General features: G+C 38.6%; 1 protein-coding gene across 4 annotated transcripts in view; it reads left to right on the forward strand.

The window, feature by feature from the left end:
* Nucleotides 1–22,644, forward strand: part of micu1.L (mitochondrial calcium uptake 1 L homeolog) — a 99,069-nt gene that overhangs the window by 4,332 nt on the left and 72,093 nt on the right. For all 4 annotated transcript variants that reach the window (XM_041568817.1, XM_041568818.1, XM_041568819.1 and 1 more), the window contains exons 2-4: nucleotides 11,971–12,132; nucleotides 16,656–16,812; nucleotides 19,929–20,091. In XM_041568817.1, the coding sequence (XP_041424751.1) occupies nucleotides 11,972–12,132; nucleotides 16,656–16,812; nucleotides 19,929–20,091 (481 nt within the window). In that variant the 5' untranslated portion in view covers nucleotide 11,971. The remainder of the gene's footprint in view (nucleotides 1–11,970; nucleotides 12,133–16,655; nucleotides 16,813–19,928; nucleotides 20,092–22,644) is intronic.

Raw genomic sequence — 22,644 nt, forward strand, 5'->3', positions numbered from 1 at the left:
TAAAGGTGGCCATAGATGCAAAGATCCAATCGTTCGAATCCTGGAACAATTGGACTTCCCCATCTCCCGACCTGCCACTAACCATTTGGATTATATAAAGTAGTAAAAGAACAGATCAGCCAATGTTCTGCCCCTAACAGCAATCGTACGAAAGTTATGTCCAACAAAACTGGTGACATTTTCTCCCACTGAAAATCGTCCGATCAGCAATCCATGCAGATAAATTATTAGCAGCCGATAGAAACGGCCGATCTTCGTGGGTTAAAAAATGTCAGGACTCTCCACACACGGTCCAAAAATCGTACGTATCAAGGATTCGCATGATCGGATCTTTGTCTCTATGGCCAGCTTAATTCTTATTTTGATCTGCTTCAAAACCTGCTCTAGACAAAGAAGTCAGCACTTGGAATATTTATAGAGAGCCGGATATGAGCTCCTACGCATGATTTTGATGCCTGAGTGTTTGAGTGCAGCATTTTGGTAGCTGCTATACAATTTCTCAGTAAATGGAAGTCAATTTCTTTACATTTCTTATGGTTTGTTAAAGCTCAGACTTTAATCATGTCGTCTAGGATATCTAGACTGTCTACTCACTGACGATTCTAATCCGGAGCTGAATTGAGTGGTCTTCTGTTCCAGCTGGAAATTATACCATTTATGTTCTATGGAACCAAAGTGATGGCTCTGATTTCATTTTAAACAAAATGAGTTAATGTGATGTATCCGTTAGGGGAATTCCTCCTTGATACCATTAACCTTTATAGCAAGAAGAACCTACTCAGGCTGCACATCGATCCTGCACTGATGACAAAGTGCTCATCACTCCGCATATGACATTAAGGGGCTGATTCACAAACGGTTGATATGCCTTATCGCAGCTGTGCGTTATTTAAGATGCGTTATTTAAGGAATGATTCATCAAAGTATTTTAGCATGCGTTAACAGACATATCGCAAGTGATAATTCCACATTTCGGCACAGCGGTATTCTAATCGCATTGCGATATTTATAGAATAGAATTAATCCTAACGCATTATTCACTAACATCTTTTAAGCGATAAAAGCATAATAGTGCGATAATTACTGTGAAATGTGATACCTCCCAGGAATAGGCTAAACAACATCAGCTGGATTAATAGAGGAAGATTTATTGAGGTGCTGTAGGGCGGCAATTAAAAGACCTTTATGAGGAACTGGAGACTTACCTACAGCCACTAACACATTTTCGTGATACCTTGGGCAGATCTGGAATGCACTACGTTCTGTGTCATGGGTTTATATTAAGTTTCCCAGGAAAGGAATGTCTTAGGTGCTATAGATTTCTAATAACATGTGAGAATATCAAATGCCTTAAAATAACGCACAAAATAATGCATGCTATAAAATACCGCACACAATTCAGCTAAAATGAGTGTAAAAATATCACAAGTGAACTTTTAGCGAATCGATCGTTAATTCTAAAAATATAAGAAGATATAACATTTTTGAAGGCATGCTATAAGTAATGCTCACTTTTTTGACCTTTAGTGAATCGGCCCCTAAGGGTGTTATTTATCAAAGGTCGAATTTTAGAGGGTTTTTTTATACCTCTAATGAACTCACAAATCGAATGGTTTCTAATTTATAGGGGATCGATCCAAAAAATGAAAATGTAATATAAGATTCATCATACTGAAATAAGAAACTTAGTTTATATTCACTATTCTTCTCTCAGCATCTGTTTCTCTACATGCAGCAGGAAACAGCCTTGCGCCAGGAATAATTATATGCAAGAGTAGGAACAGAAGCCTGGTCACATATAAAAGCAGTATTGATTAGGTACAAAGCAGATGTGATTGACTGTAAAATAGATAATATATTAAGGTTTGTGGGGGAGGAGAATGAGCATTGACCTAGTGCAGAGCTGAGGAACATCATCCTTATCATAGGAAACAGTGAGTCTAAATAAAAAGCATGTTTGAAATAATAAGCAAACAAAGCATACCTCCCAACTGTCCCTTTTTCAGAGGGACAGTCCCTCTTTTGACAGCTCAACCTGCAGTCCCTCATTTGTACTCGAAAGTCCCTATTTTCTCTGCACTGAACAGCCAGAAAAAGAAACAAAGTTTCTCACTTAATTGGCTTTTAGCAGAGAGCCTGGAACAGCTAACAGGTGCAAATAAGATACTTTGTAACAATTTTGAGACACAAAAAAACAGTTAAGATATGGAGAAATATTTTCAAACTTTCATAACCTGCCAAATTTTGTAAAATGAATGTGGTAATTAGGGGGTGTGGCCACAGAAAGGGCGTGGTCAAAAAAATTGCTGTTTGTGCGAAAATTATTTTTGTCCCTTTTTACATCCAAAATGTTGGGAGGTATGACAAAGCAACAGTGGGATGAAGCTTTCAGTGGAATCTTACACCTTTAAAGGTACAGATTTATTGTTATTGCTACTTTGTATTACTCATTTTTCTATTCAAACCCTCTCCTATTCATATTCCAGTCTCTTATTCAAATTAGTGCATGGTTGCTAGGGTAATTCGGACCCTAGCAACCAGATTGCAGAAATTGCAAACTGGAGAGCTGCTGAGTAAAATGCTAAATAACTTAAATATTTACAAATAATAAAGAATATTTAGTTCAATAAGGACAAAGATACACACTCGGGAACAAACCTCAAGCTGAATTTAAAGGAAAATAAACCATGTTCATGTAATGGATTTTTTTTTGGGTACAATGGAGACCTACTGATCAATATCTTAAGTACATAGTTTGGGTATCTGGCTTGTTTGAAAATCAGATTAGGCAATGAAGAGGAGCCTACTCACTTCCTGCTGTTCTAATCGCTTGGGCTGTCTGTCCAAACAAATAGAACAATCGAAATGTGGCCATATTGTGTATGGCCCCTACTATGGTATCCATCCTTTTGGCCTGCGTATTAAGCAACACTGGGCAAATTTACACCTAGCTAGTAACTCATAGCAACCAGTCAGTGTTTAGATTTTTTTTCCAGCCTACTGCAGGTAAAATAATGAAAGCCGACATTGCATTGGGACAATGGGTAACTGTCGAGGTGCAAATTTGCCCAGTGTTGATAAATGGCCCTCAGTGACTCTGAAGTTGGCAATACAGAAAATATGAAGAGTGAAAAACACAACTTCCTTGTCTGATATCTTATCAGTCTATAAAAAAATTTCCCCTGCACTTCATTTACCTAAGGGTGGTGACACACCCTTAGATTCAGGAGAGATCATTTGCCCAGCGACAAATCTTCATGTGACTAATCTCCCCGAAAAAGCCTCAGAACGCTTAGTTTTCCAAACTTGCCCCAAGTTTCCTATACTTCCAAATTACGTGAAAATAAAGATTCCTTTATCAGAAAAACTTGCTGCAACGTTTCGAAGCTCCCGCTTCTTTGGCAAGCATCACATAGCATAATGACATCACTTCCTATTCAAAGGTTACTTATTAACACACTCAACAGGTGAATATGGTTTATAGATACAATAGGTGAGATCCAGCCTGTGTATCCCATGTTACATTACCTCATATAACATTTAGAAGTCAACCTTAAGTGTGTGTTATAAAACATTGCCCCTATTGTCCCACCAATATCAAGCATTAAATTTACATAAAAGCATGTCATACTCCTTATTAACCTTAGGATGCAATGTCTGAAAAATATGTATCCAAAAGTTCTCCCTATTCTGAAGTAATAAGAGTCTGTTGCCCGTGTGTGTGTGTGTGTGTGTGTGTATGTATATATATATATATATATATATATATATATATATATATATGTATATATGTATATATATATATATATATATATATATATATATATATATATATATATATATATATATATAATTATTTTACTCGTATTACCTGCAATAATTGTGGGTGCAGGGTTAAATAAACATGTATTCTTCAAAAGAACCCACACTTCATTAAGTTGCAAATTAATTTGTTTTTTTTTTTTTTAAAATATTTTTATTTGTGTAGTTTCTCACAGAAATATAAAATCAAATTACATTCTGTTAACATCAATATACGTAATCCCGATATATTCACAGAATGTTAGGTATCGGCCGTGATACAGAACTATATTTTATGTATAAATGCGAACCACTGTTTTCTATTCAACAATAGTGTCAACAGTTTAACATCATAGCACAAATCAAGCAGAAAACACTAAAAAAAAAAAACAAAAAAAAAAAAAACAGTCATCATAACCCAACTGGAGGAGACCCAGTTACCATGGACTGAGTATGGAAATCAAGTGCATATAGAGTGCCTGACTGCCCTGCTATCGTAACCCGTCAAATGCCACCCGAAACTGTGCCATTAAACCTATACCTAATCCAGGGTTGCCAAATTTTGTTAATCGTCTGTAACCTGTCCGTGGCCAACCCCGAAAGCCTTTCATTCACGTATATCCAATCGACCTTATTTTTAAACATAGTGTAATTGACATTGGGGCTCTTCCAGCATTTCGCTATTGTTTGTCTGGCCGCCAAGAATATGTGATTCAACAATTTACAATGAATTTTCGGGATATTTGTAGGAGGTAGTCCCATTTAGGCTTCGTAAGGGTGCTGCCTTAGATTAATTTGAAAAACCGAAAATATCAATTGATAGACCCTCCTCCAGAATCTAATAACCCTCGGGCACGTCCACCAAATATGCCCCATCGTGCCTGGCATCCTACATCCTCGGAAGCAATGGTTGTTAGAAGTGCGGTATATCTTCGCTATTTTAGCTGGCGTTAAGTACCACCTAGTCAAGACTTTATACCCTGCTTCCAAAAGGACCGTGTTAATGGAACTATATTTCAAATTAGACCAGACCCTGAACCATTCATCCTCAGACAAAGAAGTCCCTAGTTCTTTTTCCCAGAGTTTAATATAACCCAAATTAGTAACCACCTTGGGCGATATCATCCATCTATACAAAATTGACACTGCTTTTGGAGGTATGGTTTCCCTTGAACACCATCGTTCAAAGAAAGTTTGGGCGGTTGCGCCCTGGTTTTTCAATAGCCATCTTTCTTTAACCCAATGCAACAATTGAGAAGCTCGAAATAGTTCTGAGTCTGGAAGGTCTTGTGATTCTCGTAAGTAAGATATAGAACAGGGGCCTCGTACTGTACATAGGTTAGCTAATCTGGTCAGTTTTCTGGAAGTCCACCAAGTGAAAGACTGGGAAGTGATACCTGGAGTAAACATAGGGTTATATAGAATCGGGGCTACTGGGAGGTACGGGGAAACCAAAGCGAACTTCTTGGCAAACCCATCCCACAGGGAGAGCGTGTGTAACAAGCTAGGGCTGAGATTCAATGATCTGGCCTTACGAGGGGCCCACACAAGAGCCTCAGCGGAGTATGGACGTGCCAAGAAGTTCTCGAGTTCTACCCAGAGCGGGGGTAAGTGTTGTACATGAAGTGTTGGAATCTGTGCTAATTGAGAAGCCAAATAATAAGTATGGAAATTTGGCAAGCCCAGGCCTCCATCCAAGGGTCTTCTACAAAGCGTAGATTTATTTACTCTCGGGGAACCTCCCTTCCATATGAAAGCCAATACACTTTTTTCAAACTTTTTCAAATCATGAACTTTGATATTCGTGGGGAGGACTCGAAACAAATAAAGGATCTTTGGAAGTAATGTCATTTTGATCGCTGAAATCTTGCCTAGCCAGGAAATATGATACTTCCCCCAATCCTCCAAAGATTTTAGCAATTTTTTGTACATATACGGGTAATTAACTTGGTATAGTTGGCTATAAATCGGGGTAAAACGAATGCCCAGGATCGAAATATACTTGTCACACCAGTGAAAATCAAAATTAATTGACAAGAGTTTAACTATATCAGGAGGGAGGTTCACATTTAGGGTTTCCGTCTTGGAGGGGTTAAGAACTAGGCCAGAGATAGACCCAAAACGTTGCAACACTCTATATAGATTAGGAAGCGATGTAAGAGGGCGAGAAATCAAAGCCGTAACATCATCGGCAAAGAGACTCAAAATATGCTCAGAGGTACCGAAATGGAGCCCATGAATATTAGGGTCTGATCTAATTGCAATCGCCAACGGTTCAATCATCAGATCAAACAGTAGGGGAGATAGGGGGCAGCCTTGTCTGGTTCCCCGAGATATTGGAAACGTGAGTGAAGAGTGTGAGCCAATAGTTATTCTGCCCAAAGGCTTGTGATACAAAGCCACAATCCATTTAATAAAGTGACCTCCAAACCCCCATGCGCTAAGAGTACGATATAGGTAGGACCATTCTACGGAATCGAATGCTTTTTTTATGTCCAATTTCAGTAGCATTGCCGGGATGTCAGACCGAATAGCGTAATGTGATAAAATAGTGAGTCTACGAATAGCATCGGCCGCCTGCCGTCCTTTTACAAACCCCACCTGATCTCTATGAATAATGTGAGGAAGAATTTCATTCAGTCGCCCCGCCAAAATTTTTGCCAAAAGCTTGACATCAATATTTAGAACTGAGATTGGACGAAAGTTCTTACAATCAGAGAGATCAGAATGGGGTTTTGGAATAGGAGTAATGTTAGCTGTAAGGGTTTGCTGCGGCAGAGAATCACCCTCTAATAATTTATTAAACATTTTTGTAAGGTGAGGGGTCAAAACGTGGGAAATTTTTTTTATAATAAATAGCTGTGAGCCCATCTGGGCCAGGAGCTTTGGAAAGCTTAAGAGCTTTAATAGCCAACTTAACTTCGTCCTCAGAAATCACTGAGTCCAACATAGATTTTTGGAAGGCGAAGGTCCCTAAAAAAGGAATCGAAACGGACTTGCGGCGTGGGGGAAGGCGAATCATAAAGCTGCAGATAAAACTTCAAAAATTCCTGTAAAATCTTAGGTATTGCATTAGTTACTTGCCCCAAAGAGGTTCTAAGGTTGGTTATTGGAGTGTAGTCAAGCCTATTTCGTAATCGTCTAGCAAAGAGCCTGCTAGGTTTGTTAGAGTATTGGTAGAAGTGATGGTGGGTCCATTGGTTTGCTATTTGGGCAGAAGTGGTAAGCACCAGATCCAATTCGATACGAGCTTTGTGTATCTGACTAGAAAGATCTTTCCCAGGATCATTAGATTGAGCTACAACCAAGTCCTCCAATTTTTTGGTCAGCAGATCTCTATCAGTGTTCCGGAGTTTTTTCCGAGCCACTCCCAATTGAATTAAATGTCCCATTACCACTGTTTTATGGGCTTCCCAAATCGTGGCATAAGAGGGTATAGAACCCAAGTTATCAGCGAAATAGTCTGTAATAACTTTCTCTAATTGTGAGACATCTTCAGGTTTTTTCAACAAGAGGGCATTCAACCGCCATCTATCGAAGTTTTTATTCAATGCCTGTAGCTGAACCAGACATGATACAGGGGAGTGGTCGGACCAGGGCACCGTAGAGATTTTAGATGACTGGAATTTGGAGGCCAGCGATTGAGATATCCAAATGTGGTCTATTCTAGTGTGGACTTTATGAGGTGCTGAAAAGTGGGTAAACTGTTTGACCCCCTGGTGCTGTTCTCTCCATATATCCAACCAACCCATGTCACCACATAATTTACTGATCTTACACCCTTCCCTAACCGAGGGCGGTATAGCAGAAGTAGGCGTAGTAGTATACGACTGCCTGTCCCAGTATCTGTCGAGTACCGCATTCGTGTCCCCCCCAACAATTATGTCACCCTCCGCCCAATTAGAGGCAAATGTAACTAACTTGTCAAAAAACCGTGATTGAGCTGAATTAGGTGCATAATAAGTGATCAATGTAAGCTTAACATCATTAAACAAGATCTTAAGAGCCAGAAACCGCCCCGCTGAATCCTCATACTTGTCAATAATTTGAACTGGAAGGCCAGCTCTAAGGCAGATTGCTACCCCTTTAGTTTTAGAGTCATCGTTTGCCATATAAACTACAGGGAATTTTTTGTGTAGATATTTAGGAAAAGACGTTTTTGAGAAATGCGTCTCCTGCAGAAAGATAATGTCAGCATGTGCTGATGTATAGTAGGAGAAGGCTTTTCTCCGTTTCAGTGGGGAATTGAGGCCCTGAGCATTATGCGAGATAAATTGTAGAGTCATTATGGGCGACAATGAGTTTCAGCAACACCGTTATATAGAGTTTCAGAGGGGGGTGACAGGCTCTCGGATACAGTGTACATAATGTATACAGGGCATTAGTAATAATCTCACTCCATTTCCCAATGTCAGGTCTCCAACCTGTAGACAACAAAAAGAATTGAAACATAGAAAGAAAAAACAACTTGACCTAAAATTTCCAGAACCAACTCAGGAATGCCTGAAACTCGGACCACACTTCTAGGTGTAGTCCACGTAGTGGATCTTACTCAGGACTCGTCCCGATACGGAAGTCCCTCACTACTTGGGGGGGAATCCAGATGAACCCACGCAGCCCAACTCCTATGAGTTGCCAGCCGCCAGTGAAAACTAAGTTTAAACTAAACAAACAAAAAAAAAAAAAAGGGGGGGGGCGGGGGGGGAATTTAAGTTTGCTGCAGACCCGTAAGAGGTCTATCCCCAACTCATCCCACCTCATTCTCACACTAGAGGGGGGGCGAATAAGAGAACATCCCGTAGGGGTCAAGATATCATACTGTACTTCGCAACCTTGATACATAAGGATATAATCAGTAGCCCTCTACACCAGACTTCCGGGAACATAAACCATAATCAAAATGAACAACAATTGTAACAAACTGTGCTGATGGTAAAGGCAGCTCCAAGAATATACTTATGTGTCCAGAGATCTAGCCCAGGGCTTCCCGATCAAACAGCCGCGGTGAGGAGATCCATAGTCCCGTGATGGGTATAGTAGGTGAAATGGAACCGTGACCAATATGATGAGAAACGAAACGGTATTAAGTAGCCACGTTATTTCCAACTCCCCATAAAGGATAAGGCTTCAATGAGACCAAAAAAAAAGATACCTGGATAAAGAGTCCAGAACAGGCTAGAGTCCCTCTGAAATAAAGAACACTGATATGTCAAATTAAAGTACAGCAACCTAATATGGAAGGAAGAGAAAAAAAAAAAAAAAGGTCCTTCGAGGATAGTAAGCAATATGCGGCCCAAAACTGGAGAAGTAGCAGAGAGGAGCCCAAATCACTTGACTAGCATATTATGTCCCAAAAGCACTTAATCCACGTCAGGGAGGATCCGACAACTGCGACCCAGACTGAAGTGTACTAGGTTGGGACGTGGAGATAGGAACCTTGGTCCACACCGGAGAGACACGACCCGGGGATAACTGCTGGGATGCCACTGGGGAGCTGGGAACCAAAGCATCCATTAACCGCAGTTTACGTAGAAGCTTGAGACCTTCTTGATGATTAGTAATGCGGTAGGCCTGATTATTAAGCGTAAACGCTAGGCCAAATGGGAACAACCAACGATATCGCAATCGGTGTGATTGCAGGATTCTGGTAACTGGAGCGAGTGACTTACGTTTCAGAAGCGTGGCAGGTGCGATGTCCGCATAAATTTGAAACTTCATGCCGTCATGAATAAGGGTAGCCGAATGGCGCCGGGCAGCTTGAAGGGTTTCTGCCTGGGTTTTATGAAAGTGAAACCATAGTATAATATCCCTTGGGGGATCATTAGGTCTCACTGGTCGTAAGGCCCTCCTCGGAGAGATCTGGGAGCAAGGCAGAAAATTTTTTTTTAGCAAGCTCTGGCAAGTCTGTGTAAGTCTCAGGAATGCCCCTGACCCTCAAGTTATTCATTCGTGATCTATTGTCTGCATCCTCTATTTTATCCATAGCCTCTCGCATCTGATCCTGCAGTTCACAGATATCTTTCTCATGAGCATCCAGAACCGTGGTGATATCATCTACCTTGTGTTCCAATAAGTCGGTACGCCGACCCAGCTCCTGTATCTGCTTGGTTATGTCTGTAGTAATGGCCGTAGCTGTCGCAGAAAGCTCCTTCTGCAATAAACCTTGAAACTTGTCCAAAAGTGCCGTCTCCCGATCCGTTTGAGGGTCCTGTGCTGAAGCGCTCGGAATTTGGCTTGGCAGCAGCCACGAGTCATCTTGCGACATCATATTCGGAGGGGAAGGAGGTTGCGGCCTAGCTAGCATATCCGCTATGCTGCCGCGGGTCAGCGCGTGTTTGATTGGCGGCACCTTCTGCTCCTTCTTGCACCTCCTGTTTGCCATAAACTAAGGCTGCCGACTTCCGAAGTCGAAATCCTCTCTCCACCACTTTCCAGAAGTTAAAGCTAGGTGATTAGCCGGAGATTTTGGCTGCGTGGGTGAGGAGCAACCCTAGACTGCGGCCATCTTGAATCGCGCCTCACTAGCGCCCCCCGCAAATTAATTTGTTTTTATTGTGTGCATCTGTACATCCAACATTTCAGCCCACGTTAGGGCATTCAAGTAATGTGGGCCGAAACACTGGATGCACACAATATATGTATTTGTGTGTGGTTCTGCGTGTGTGTGTGTGTTGGAGAAAAGGCTTTACTGCATTGCAGAAATTATCTAGTAGCAGCTGCCAGCAAATAAATCTGCTAGCATATTAAATTACTTAATGAAACTAAAAAGGAGATTCCAGGAGGGTGAGAATGACATTGACAAATAAACAGAGAACTCTGGCTGCGTTAATAAAAAAACAAAACATATGTTCATAGAGGAGTGAATATTACAGCACTAACACAGCTGTAGCCTCAAAATAAATCATGGCATTGGCAATACACTTTCATTGGTTGTTCTCAGATAACCATTAATGTGTGCGAAACACCTTCTTTTGTAAGGGAAAGCTATAGTGAATGGCATTTTTTTACCCAAACAATGAAACTTTAAATACATAGTTTTGTACACAGGTGTAGAAAAGTGGTTCCGATTTCGTGTAGCCCTGTTGATAGGCAGGGTGTTGACGTGTGGAGCTACACCGAGCTCCACACATAGGCACAGAAGCACAAAAGTTGGTGTCAATGCGCTCAGTGTGCCCTTTCCCTAAGGCACAAGTGACCTGATTCTTCTATATCCCCTCTACCAGCCTAGCTGCTACCCCGGGCAATGCCGCTAACTCTTTAATCAACATGGAAAATACATTAGTATATTAAAGGAACAGTAACACCAAAAAAAAAAATGATTTTTAAAGTAACATATAGTTAGCATGCACATGCTGTGGGTTTGAATGGCTGTCCCATGGCTACACAGCAGCTTGTTTATATAAACTATTGTGTTCTTTCTGAAGCATACACACCAGCAGAGCAACAGTACATTATATTTTAATTAATTTGGTACACTTTCAGTTTTTGGTGTTTCTGAGTTGGAGTCGGAGGTACCATAAACTTAGAAGTCGGAGTTGAAGGATGTATTTACAGACTCCACAGCTCTTCTAGATTGATTAATGATGATCAGATTAAAGTAGACAATCCTTGGGCAGACTGTAGGTATTTGTAAGCCAATTTTACCAGTCTACCCCATTCTACCTGCCAAACCTTATAAAACCAATAAGATTTCATGGTTTTAACTGAAGTTTATCCGTTAAAGCTTTAGTGTTGGTTTTTGTGGCTTAAAGGAACAGAATAAAACCTTGCATGTATTTGCATAACAAGATGTTAGTATTTTTTATTTTTTTATTTCTGCCACTTTTTTGGTAGCCTCATTCAACTCACAACAATCTATCTATATCTATGTTTTTGTGTGTGTGTGTGTATATAGATATAGATATAGATATATATATAAATAACAAACAAGGGAAAGTTGTGCAATGAGGCTGTGACCACAAAATACATATAGTCAAATACAAGCCAGTTTAAATATATTGCAATATATGGACACACACACACACACACGGATAATTTAGCATGTCTGTTTCCAAAATCATACTTATGGGACATGATATCACTTCTGTATTATATTGTGCATTTCATTTTGTTTGACAGGTTTGGGCATATTTTGCAAAAAAGTTTAAAATTCTTTCATATTATTTGTAGAATGTTCAGACTCCGCTTCTTACCAGCTGTGGCCGGGCTTGCAGCCGTCTCCCGTCGGTACCATGGAGTGGCTAATCATACAAGGAGTAGAAGGAGGCTTATGATGGCAGCCTTTGTTGGAGCTACAGCAGTGTCTGCCAGTGCTGGATTGCTGTGGAAGAGGTAAGGATTTGCCAAGATACAGTTTAAGATTCTCCATATACTTTCCAGAGTGAATCAAGTCATGATATCCTGGAAATGTTCCGTAGGGAGACATTTAAAGGAGACCTAAACCTTAAAAATGAATATGGCTAAAAATACCATATTCTATTTACTGAACTTATAACACCAGCCTAAAGTTTAACTTCTCAATAGCAGCAATGATCCAGGACTTCACACTTGTCACATGGGGTCACCATCTTGGAAAGTATCTGTGACACTTGCATGCTCAGTGTCACAAAATATCAAGCAGAAAATGAGGTTGACCTATAATACAAGCTGATGCTAAAAGGCTGATTATTAAATTCTGATGCTAATTGCACTGGATCTTTGCTGGCATGTAAAAATTATCTGTATTAATTACTAATCAGCCTTATATTGTGACATTTATATTCTACGTGTACTGTTTATTGTGAGTGGGTCCCTAAGCTCAGTAAGTGACGGCAGCACAGAGCATGTGCAGTGAATCAGCAGAGAAGAACATGGGGAGCTACTGGGGCATCTTCAGACACAGAGCTTTACTTCCAAAGGGTTAGGGATGTGGTTGCCTTGGGCTGGTACAGAAGCTCAGAACATAATGTACAAACTTTCTAGCCTACTTCTTAAGTTAAACTTTAGTTCTCTATTAATAGCATTGTTTCAAGCTTATTACTACTGGTGGAGTATTTACATCATGATGTTAAAGGAATTGTTCAGTGTAAAAATAAAAACTGGGTAAATAGGTTGCGCAAAATAAAAAATGTTTCTAATATAGTTAGTTAGCCAAAAATGTAATATATAAAGGCTGGAGTGATTTGATGTATAACATGTCAGTCAGGACTCTACTTCCTGCTTTTCAGCTCTCTTGGTTTACACTGACTGGTTACCCTGGTTACCAGGCAGTAACCAATCAGAGACTTGAGGGGGGGCCACATGGGTCATATCTGTTGCTTTTGAATCTGAGCTGAATGCTGAGGATCAATTGCAAACTCACTGAACAGAAATGTACCATGTGGCCCCCCTTCAAGTCGCTGACTAACTCAGAGTTATAGAGCTGAAAAGCAGGAAGTTGGATTCTGTCCGTTTTATTAGACATCTGTTCACTCCAGCCTTTATACATTACATTTTTGGCTAACTATATTAGAAACATTTTTTATTTTGCACAGCCTATCTATTTGCACAGTTTTTATTTTCACACTGAACTGTTCCTTTAAGGCTTTCCAAGGAAAATAATTCTTAAAATCAGGTAAAAAGAAAACTAAAATAAGTAGCTAGAAATGCTGAATTTTAATACTGGACTTACTGTACCAGCCCAGAGGGTCAGTAATCCAATAACAATAATGGTCCATGTATTCATTGTTATCCACAACTGGGGTTGCCATCTTTCTGTAAAGTAATTACTGGCAAGCTGGGGACTGGCCAAAAGGGGGTGATCATGATGTCGAAGGGGCAAGACAGGGACATAAGAAGGCACAGAGATGATGTACGGGTCGGGTAGCAACCCAATCTACAGAAAATTCCCATCTTTTGATGTTGCTGGGCATTTTTTGAGTGCCAGTGACACTTCACGTGCTTAGTGTGCTCTAGTCTTCTTTTGAAAAGCAAAGATTAGGGGTCTTCAAAAATCAAAATCAAAACAACAGAAAGTCAGGTTACATCTCTCGTAGAAGCCTGTGCTACAACACTGATTATTCATCAATTCTGAATCAGAATGCACTAGTTTCTACTTAGCTATTGTAAAAGTATGAATTGACCAACCTTGTATATTATATACACTTACTATTTACATAAGTTGTGTGTCTATCAGGCTTACACCCTCAAGCCTAAAGTCAACTACTGAGACAGTTTGTTTTTGGGCCGAAATCTGATCTGTGTGCGCACAACTCTGTCCTGTCAGCGTGCACAACAAATGTGGGCTACCCAGTGTGGCATTTAATACCTGCTGTTTTCTAACATGAAAGATTTTCCATTCTTCTTCAAACCTAATTCAACTTTTTTCTGGAGTATGTTAGACCTAAATGTATACTTCAAATATGCTGCTTTCTGTTCTCTGTTTATTTCTGTAGTGTGATTTGTGTATAGCAGTGTTTGGACTCCCAAGGGAAAATAGTCTTTGCTGCCAATGGAAATATATTAAATGACTGTGTGTGCCTCCTTCTTTAAACATGGCGTAAACAGACTGTGTCTGCTGTGTAACTTGCTCTGGAAACTTTCCATAACTCATGAGAGCTTCATTAGAGTTGCTTTATTTGGATATACCTATTCATAATGTAATGATACATTCTAGAGAAAGAGTTGCCAGTGCAAATTTGGCAAACCTATATTGGCTCTATGTCCTTATACAGTAGCACTTTTGGTCTACGTTGCACTCTTAAGTCACTAAGAATGTATGTAATATACGTGATGTGAGAATTGAACAAGGCCTGTTGGTTAGAAGCCATGTTGTTGCTGGCTGAGTTTTTTTTCTTTTTCTTTACAGTATGTATATTTTGATTTCCATAATTATGGAAATCCTTAATCCTTTCATCTTTTACAGGATTATGCAAATGGCTTGCCTTACTTCCTCCAAAATGAAAATGTTATAGCCTATATAGCAGGGGTCAGCAACCTTTACTATCAAAGGAGCCATTTTGCCCCTCTCCCACTAAAAAAAAATAGTCTGGAGCCGCAAAACATAACAAAGCTTATAAACTTTTTTAACCTTTTTTTAATTTTAACTGTTACAACAACAGAATACAACAAACAGAAGTGCAGTGTGTATATGCAGGGCTACTTTGAAATAAATGAAACACTGAATATCCCTATTAAATGCTAGTGTTCTCATCTGTTTAATGTCACTTCTGTTTCTGAAGCTCCATGCTGATCGTCTCTCTCTTGTCTTGAGTGTGTGACCGCGGTAAGGGCCATGATGAATCATCTTGCTGTGGCTCAGTCTTGCCACTCCTGGGACGTCTATACAGCCCTGGCACCTGCTGGCGGCTTCTTGAGTGTGCTTACCGCAGTCGCACACTCAAGAAGCCACCAGCAGGTGCGAGGGCTGTAAATACGACCTGACAGGCAAAGCCGCAAGACTGAGCCGCAGCAAGCAGGATTAAGAGCCGCATGAGGCTCTGGAGCCGCAGGTTCCCTACCCCTGCTATATAGGGTAAAACATTTGATATAAAGCATAAATGCATTTTTGTGTGGACTGGTTAGATAAAACAAATCCTTCTATGGATCCTAGATCTTGTGGTGACGATGAGCTGCTTAATAAGCAGCTAGTTTGGTCCACAACTTTATCAAGGTCCGAATTTATCTCAATTTTGGCTGCTACAAACTCAGATCTAACCCTCAGGTTTTTAATACTTATTTATTATTACATTTTCCCTAAAAATTACCTTTAAAAGCACTAATTTTCACGATTTTTTCGTGGTTTTTCCCTGAAAACTCTGAAAACATTGTGAAATTGCCCGAAACCCCAGACACAACCAAAAATCAATGGGACTGTTCCCATTGACTTTTATGCAACCTCGACAGGTTTCAAATGCCGTGTTTTTAAATTCAGGATTTTTAGCCCTTCGGGTTTAATAAATTCTGAAAAATGTGTAATTCTTTTGTGAGCCTATTATAACACAAAAAAAAATCAAATTTTTCGGATTTCGGGTATTCGGGGCTTAGTAAATAACCCCCTTATTGTTTAATTTGACAGTTAGTGGTTCTGCCTTATAAGACCTTAGGGCCTTTTTGCAAAATGGAAAAGGAAAATGGATAAGGTTCAAAGTACAAAAAGGAGCAAAAGCACCCTTTTCCCACAATGCAATGTGCTCCCTTGTTTCTGCACCCCATTACAGTGAGTGGGTAATTTGGATCTTGAAACCTTTACTCGAAAATCATGGAAACATTAAATAAACCCTATAGGCTGGTTCTGCTTCCAGTAAGGATTAATTATATCTTAGATTATGTCAAGTACAAGGTACTGTTTTAATATTTCAGAGCAAAAGGAAATACATTTTTATGTTTTACATTTTTTACATTCTTGAAAAAAGACAATGATGGTTGAATTAACTGATATTTTTGTATGTATTTTTCTGTTCATTAAATTGTGAAGTGGAATAGATCTGTATTAACAAGCTGTCAGTCAATAAACACACCTATCCAGCCACCATAAAACAAACCAGTTCCTCCTATAATGAGAACATTTTGCCCCAAATAAGCATCGGTTTGGAAGCAAGTAAAAGATGCATAAGTGTAGTCATTTGACACACTATATTTTATTTCATGAATTTTAGTATTTTTAGATATTGGTTATCGTTAATAATGCAACATCTAAAAACAAATGCACAAATTTTAACCCGTGATGTCTTTGTCCCCCTAAGCAGCAAAATACAAAAGTGTCGGCACCAACACAGCTTGCCAATAAGTGCCTGTTTAGAAACTGCTGGAAAGCTTATTTTCCAACAAGCTGCTTTCCTAAGAGCTACTCTTGCTTAACATTGGCTTTATTTGTTATTCATTTGGCTTTCTTTCAGAGCTAATGCTGAAGCTCAGTCTTCTGTAAAGCTCAACATGAGGGACGAAACCAGTGAAAAGGAGAAAGATCCAGATCAGGCTGTGGAGTCAAGTGATGAAGAGCAACCACAAGAAGGAAAGAAGAAAAAAATGCGTGTTGGCTTCAGGGACCGTAAGGTATTTCACACTTTTCATATATTCACAAATATTAAGGAATCCAAACTGAAGCCAAACAAACTTTCATGTTGAAGGGTGACTGCAAGATGGAACTCGTTCAGGTCAGGTGTTTATGTCACCCTATGTAATAATCAATGGGCAATCTGGACTTGCTGTCTTCACTGGTAATAGGATTTTTTTTCACTGAGAGTAATTATAGGAGAGTGATTTCTAAAAGGGTGAGGAATATATGAAAGACCTGGTTAAAGGGGTGGTTCACGTAAAGTTAATGTTTAGCATGTTGGGGAATAGCCAATTCTAAGCAACTATTCAGTTGGTTATTATTATATATTTCTTTTAATTATTTGCCTTCTTTTTCTTCTAACTTACTTACTAATCTTTCTGTTCAGGCTCTCTCCTATTGATATTCCTATGTTTTATTCAAATCAGCTCATGGTTGCTAGGTTAATTTGGGTCCTAGCATCTAGATTGCTGAGCTTGCAAACGGAAGAGCTACTGAATAAAAAGCTAAATAACTCAAAAACCACAGATAATAAAAAATGAAAACCGATTGGAAATTGTCTCAGAATATCACTCCATACAACATACTAATGATTAACTTGAAGGTGAACAACCCCTTTAAGGCAGGCATGTCTAAAGTCAGGCCCGGATGCCAAATGCGGCCCGTTTTCAAATTTACACTGGCCCTCAGCCTCCATCATGAAATTAATAATAATGTGGCACGCCAGCGCAGTGCAATCAGGAATCGCGTAGCCGTAGCAGTAATATTTGGGCACATTAGTGAAATGATCTGCCGCTTGCTCTATACTGCTGGCTTTGCTGCCCCAGCAGTTAAAGTTATCGGGGTTACAATATATATGTTTTAATTGCTTATGTTTATATGCATACCCATTGTTATGCTGCCACCTACTGACCAAAGCTGTATTGCAAGATGTTAAGGGCCTTGTTTGCAAAACCCTCCCATTCCCTTCTCCTTATGTATGACGTTGGTTCCTCCCATCATCCTCTTGTGTTCCTGCCTTCCATGAGTGAGAAGCTACTCTAAGGGTTAGGAAGGAAATATTCTTTTTGACCTGCAGCACTTATTCATCCACTGCTACGTTTGTCTATCCACCTCAAATAAAGCAGCTTTGTGGACTACAAGTGTGTGTTGAGTTCAGCTATCTGGCAAAGATTGCCCTCCGTGGCTGTTACAGCTCCATACAGGCCCAGCAGGGAGGTCTCACAGGGATTCAGCCATTATCACATGCATGTGATAAGGCATAGAGGAGGGGCAGACAATATTTGATTGACAGCTGAGATTATTCAATGAGCTTACAACAGCTATGAATGTTTTTATAAAAAATAGAAATTGCATTTCATGTTTAATTTGAAAATGACTTTTCAGATTTTTGTGTCTGGGTGACAGGTCCACTTTAAGTGTTCAATGTCTTGGGGAGATTTTTAAGATTTTATTTATAAATATATTAAAACCAATAAAGCATTTTATTCAATTTAGCTTGCATTTCTTTCAAATGCAGAAAAATACAACATACTGCATTAATGATAATGTAAACCCGCTGTTTAGAAACTTAATATAATGAGTATGAGCAACTCATAGTGGTGTTTTTGGCTAACTGGCTACATTTGGATATAAATGCATTTATAGACTTGAGATGATCAGAAGTCTGTTGAGGCAGGAGTGCACTCCTCAAAATTGCTTTCCAGCAATTATTGCATATGATACCTGAATATTGACTAAGATAAAAATATGAGGCTGTGAAGTATTCAGCATTTCTGGATCTTATTAGAAAATCCGTCTGTGGCAGTAGGGCAGCAGCACACCATTTAGTCATTGAAGTTTCCCACAAGAAATGCCAATGGAACCGTCCCTCTTTTTGTTTAAAAATATTAAATGCTGCTGGAGTAAGACGAGAACTTCTCTGCTCAGGCAATTGCCAGTGGAGCTGCAGACGATAAGCTTTTTCAGCTTTTAATGAGAAGTTTTATAAGTGAGAAGACTTTTTATCGTAAAAAAGGATTGCACAGCTATGATTGGCAAAAAGTACTTGAAGAAACATTTTAAAGAAATTCAATGAGATCTCAATCAAAGAATTCATGTGACTTTACACATTTTCTGAAGTTATTTAATTTTCCTTAGTTTAGAATATTAGGTATACTTTCCATACTTATACAGAAATTAAGGTTGCTGATCTCTTTGCTTTTAAAGGGCTTAAATGGAATTGTAGAGCCGCTGCATATCTTGAGAGTTAAGGTTTTGGTACAGCCTGGATAATGGTAAACTTTGTGGGAATTAATAGCATTTGTGTAGTGGTTTTTCTAGATTGTTTAAAAGCAATAGTGAGCAAGTGACAGTATGACATTAGTTTGAGATTTTGGATGGCCTTTACTATTTATAAACTGTGCAGCCTTTTACCTTCTGTTTATTTTATCTAAAAAATTATAGTGAAACATAAGGAATGTACATCATACTTTAAAGTGACAGGTATAGGATCTGTTATCCGGAAACCTGTTCTCCATAAAGCTCCGAATTACAAAATGGCTGTCTCCCATAGACTCCAATTTATCCAAATAATCCAAATTGTAAAAAATTATTTACTTTTTCTCTGTAATAATAAAACAGTACCTTATACTGGATCCCAATTAAGATATAATAAATTCTTATTGGAAGCAAAACCAGCCTATTAGGTTTATTAAATGTTTAAAGGATTTTCTAGTAGACTTAAGGTATGAAGATCCAAATTACGGAAAGATCCATTATCCGGAAGGCTTCTGGTCCTGAGTATTCTGGATAACGGGTCCCATACCTGTATTGCTTATTTTTTATTGAGATCAGACATAAGACTAACATAGATACAGTCATAATAATTTAGTCTTCGTAGTGTGGTTTTTACTATAAAATACCCATCTGCCTCAATCTAAAACACTGTTTTCAAACTATACTATACTCCCTGTTCCCAAACATGGCATTATCTATTGATACTTCAATTCAAAATTTGCATATTACTGCATTCCTATAGATTTAGCTTAAGGTTTAACTTGCAACCGTTTTATGCTTTCCATGTCAGCGAATGGTGAGAAAAGTTTAAGAATTTCTCTCGCTCTTATAATTCTAGGTGATGGAATATGAGAATAGAATCCGAGCTTATTCTACACCAGACAAAATCTTCAGATACTTTGCAACTTTGAAAGTGATTCACGAATCAGGGGAGTCTGAAGTATTCATGACACCTCAAGATTTTGTAAGGTCAATAACACCAAATGAGAAACAACCAGAAAGTAAGTTATTTTTGTGAATACCGTAGTGCTCTATAATTTACTATATATTCACTATCTCTTTATAATACAGGGGTCCACATTTTTTCCTCTGTGCTCTCTATTCTTATAAATGGGGAAATGTGTGGAGTGACATATGCTGTACAAATGAGTGCAAAGCAGCAAGTAGGTTAAGAGGTTAGAAGAGATATGATTGATGGTTTATAAAGCATTCTTTATTGGTTCTCTGGGCTATTCTACCTTGGTAGAGTTCTTGCATCCTTATTTTCGACAGTTAAACGGTGCTGTAGGATTTCAAACTTGACAACCAATTCAGAGTATGAAATAGAACATAATTTTGGAGATTGAAAACAAGTTTACATTTAGAACCCAAAATCAGGTCAAATGTGGTTGCACCAATGCAAACTCTTAACACTTTGCACTGAACACCAGCGTTCCAGTTCAGCTTACTCTGATAAATTGCATACAAGGTGCAAAATGCAGGGCCCACTAAATCCAGGGTTTCCTTAGTGTGCTGAACCTACAGCAGTAACTGAATTTCTTTTAATGGTTTACCCTAAAAACCCATTTTAAGCAAATTCCTTGTTATAAACATTACTATTTTTTTTACATAGTTTCAACATTTTCAATTTCCATTTACACAGATTACATCATTCACATAAATTATATCAGACTATTAAAATAAATAGGATATTTTTGTTAGTGCTGCCTCTCTTGTAATGTAGATTAATGACAGATGGAAGACAAACGTCTTAAAATACAACTGTCTAAACAGAAATTGTTTTTGTATTTCTGTTATCCCCTCTGTCAAATTATAATGTAGAGGTTTTAGCATCAGCAAACTTGTATAACAAAGAATGAATGATATTTGCAAACATTAAGTTGTTTGATTATACTTTCCTTTTAGATCACAAAAAATGCAAGATACATACATTTTACAGAGGGAATCTTTTCAGGCTGTACTCTGTACAAACATTATCATTTTTAGATTGTATGTTTACTAATAATCATAGCCAGTAACTGAATTTGACAGCTAATACCACATAATATATATGTAAAGTTTTAAAAAGAACTGGCAATAACTAGTTTTTTTTTTTTAATATATATATATATATATATATATATATATATATATATATATATATATATATATATATAATTTTCATGAAGTACATCGTATATACTGTATGTCCTTCTGTAATAGGCAGGACTCGGATGAAACTACATCTGAGGCAACCATGAAACCGAGAATTCACACTTTTTGAATACAAAAACACAAAATCAGGTGTTAAAGAAACGGTAACAAGTAATTAAAATAAAACATACTGTTGCCCTGCACTAGTAAAATTGGTGTGTTTGGTTCAGAAATGGTTCAGAAAACGATAATTACTTTATATAAACAAGCTGCTGTGTAGCAGCTTGTTTACATAGCTCAAGGCTCAGGTTACATAGCAGATAATAGATGCACACTGTAGAATACCATTGTATTCTATTACAGAGCTTATCTGTTATCTGCTGTGTATCCTGTGCCTTTCCTCCTTTTTCAGCTTGAATTGGCTGCCCCGATGGCTACACAGTAGCTTGTTTATATAAACTATAGTAGCATTTCTGAAGCAAACACACCAGTTTTACCAGTGCAGGGCAACACTTTCATTTTTGGGGTTACTGTTCCTTTAACAAATCTGCTTGCACCCAAACATACATACACTTGCTGAGCACCAGTGTGCCGGTTCAGTTCGATCTGATAAGCTGCATGCAGGGTGCAAAGTACAGTGCTCAGCCTACACATGTAACTAACTTGCTAGCGGAGCTCGTACTTTTAACATCTTGTTAGAGTAGAAGTTGTGTTTTTTTTTTTTTTTGTATGTCTGTAATGTGCTTCCCACGTTGTATGTCTGGGACCACACTGTTTGATGTATTGAGTGACGCAGCTACAGCAGAAAACATCTGTTTGCTAGAGCTCCTCTTTACCACTTTCACCCACTACTCTAAATTATACACTTGCATAGTTGATAATAGTGTAGACTTGACACAAAATCCCTTTTTAGCTAAAGTTTATAAAAAGAAGTGTGAGTATGAATGACTGTCCTGGTGGAAAAATTAAAAAAAACCCAGCTTGCACTAAATTGTTAGAGTGCATCCAGGTTCTAAATAAATCTCTGAGACTCTCAATGAAGCTTCCTGTATCTGATATAATTATGGAAGTGGATTCTCCATGTATCTTTTAGTGGTGTATGCCCATCAGTATATCTTTGATTTCCTCAAAAGAAGCTCTTACTGGGTAATAGCTGTATCCTAATTTTATTTCATTATTCTGCTTCTTCCCTTTTAATTTACTATCATCCAGAAACTTATTCTATTGACTACACAAAACCACAATTTGATTTATTTGCTCATTTTCATTTTCCTGCTCTTCCTTTTATACTGAGAAATTTAGCAAGAACCTCTGTCAAAATATTTGTTCTGTTAATGAAAAAATACTAGATGTATTTCTCTGCCCCCCAAAAAAGAAGGCCAAAGGCTCATGTATAATCACTGAAAGTCGCCATGGTAGGT

Source organism: Xenopus laevis, chromosome 7L (genome assembly GCF_017654675.1).
Source record: "Xenopus laevis strain J_2021 chromosome 7L, Xenopus_laevis_v10.1, whole genome shotgun sequence".
NCBI classification, from domain to species: Eukaryota; Metazoa; Chordata; class Amphibia; order Anura; family Pipidae; genus Xenopus; species Xenopus laevis.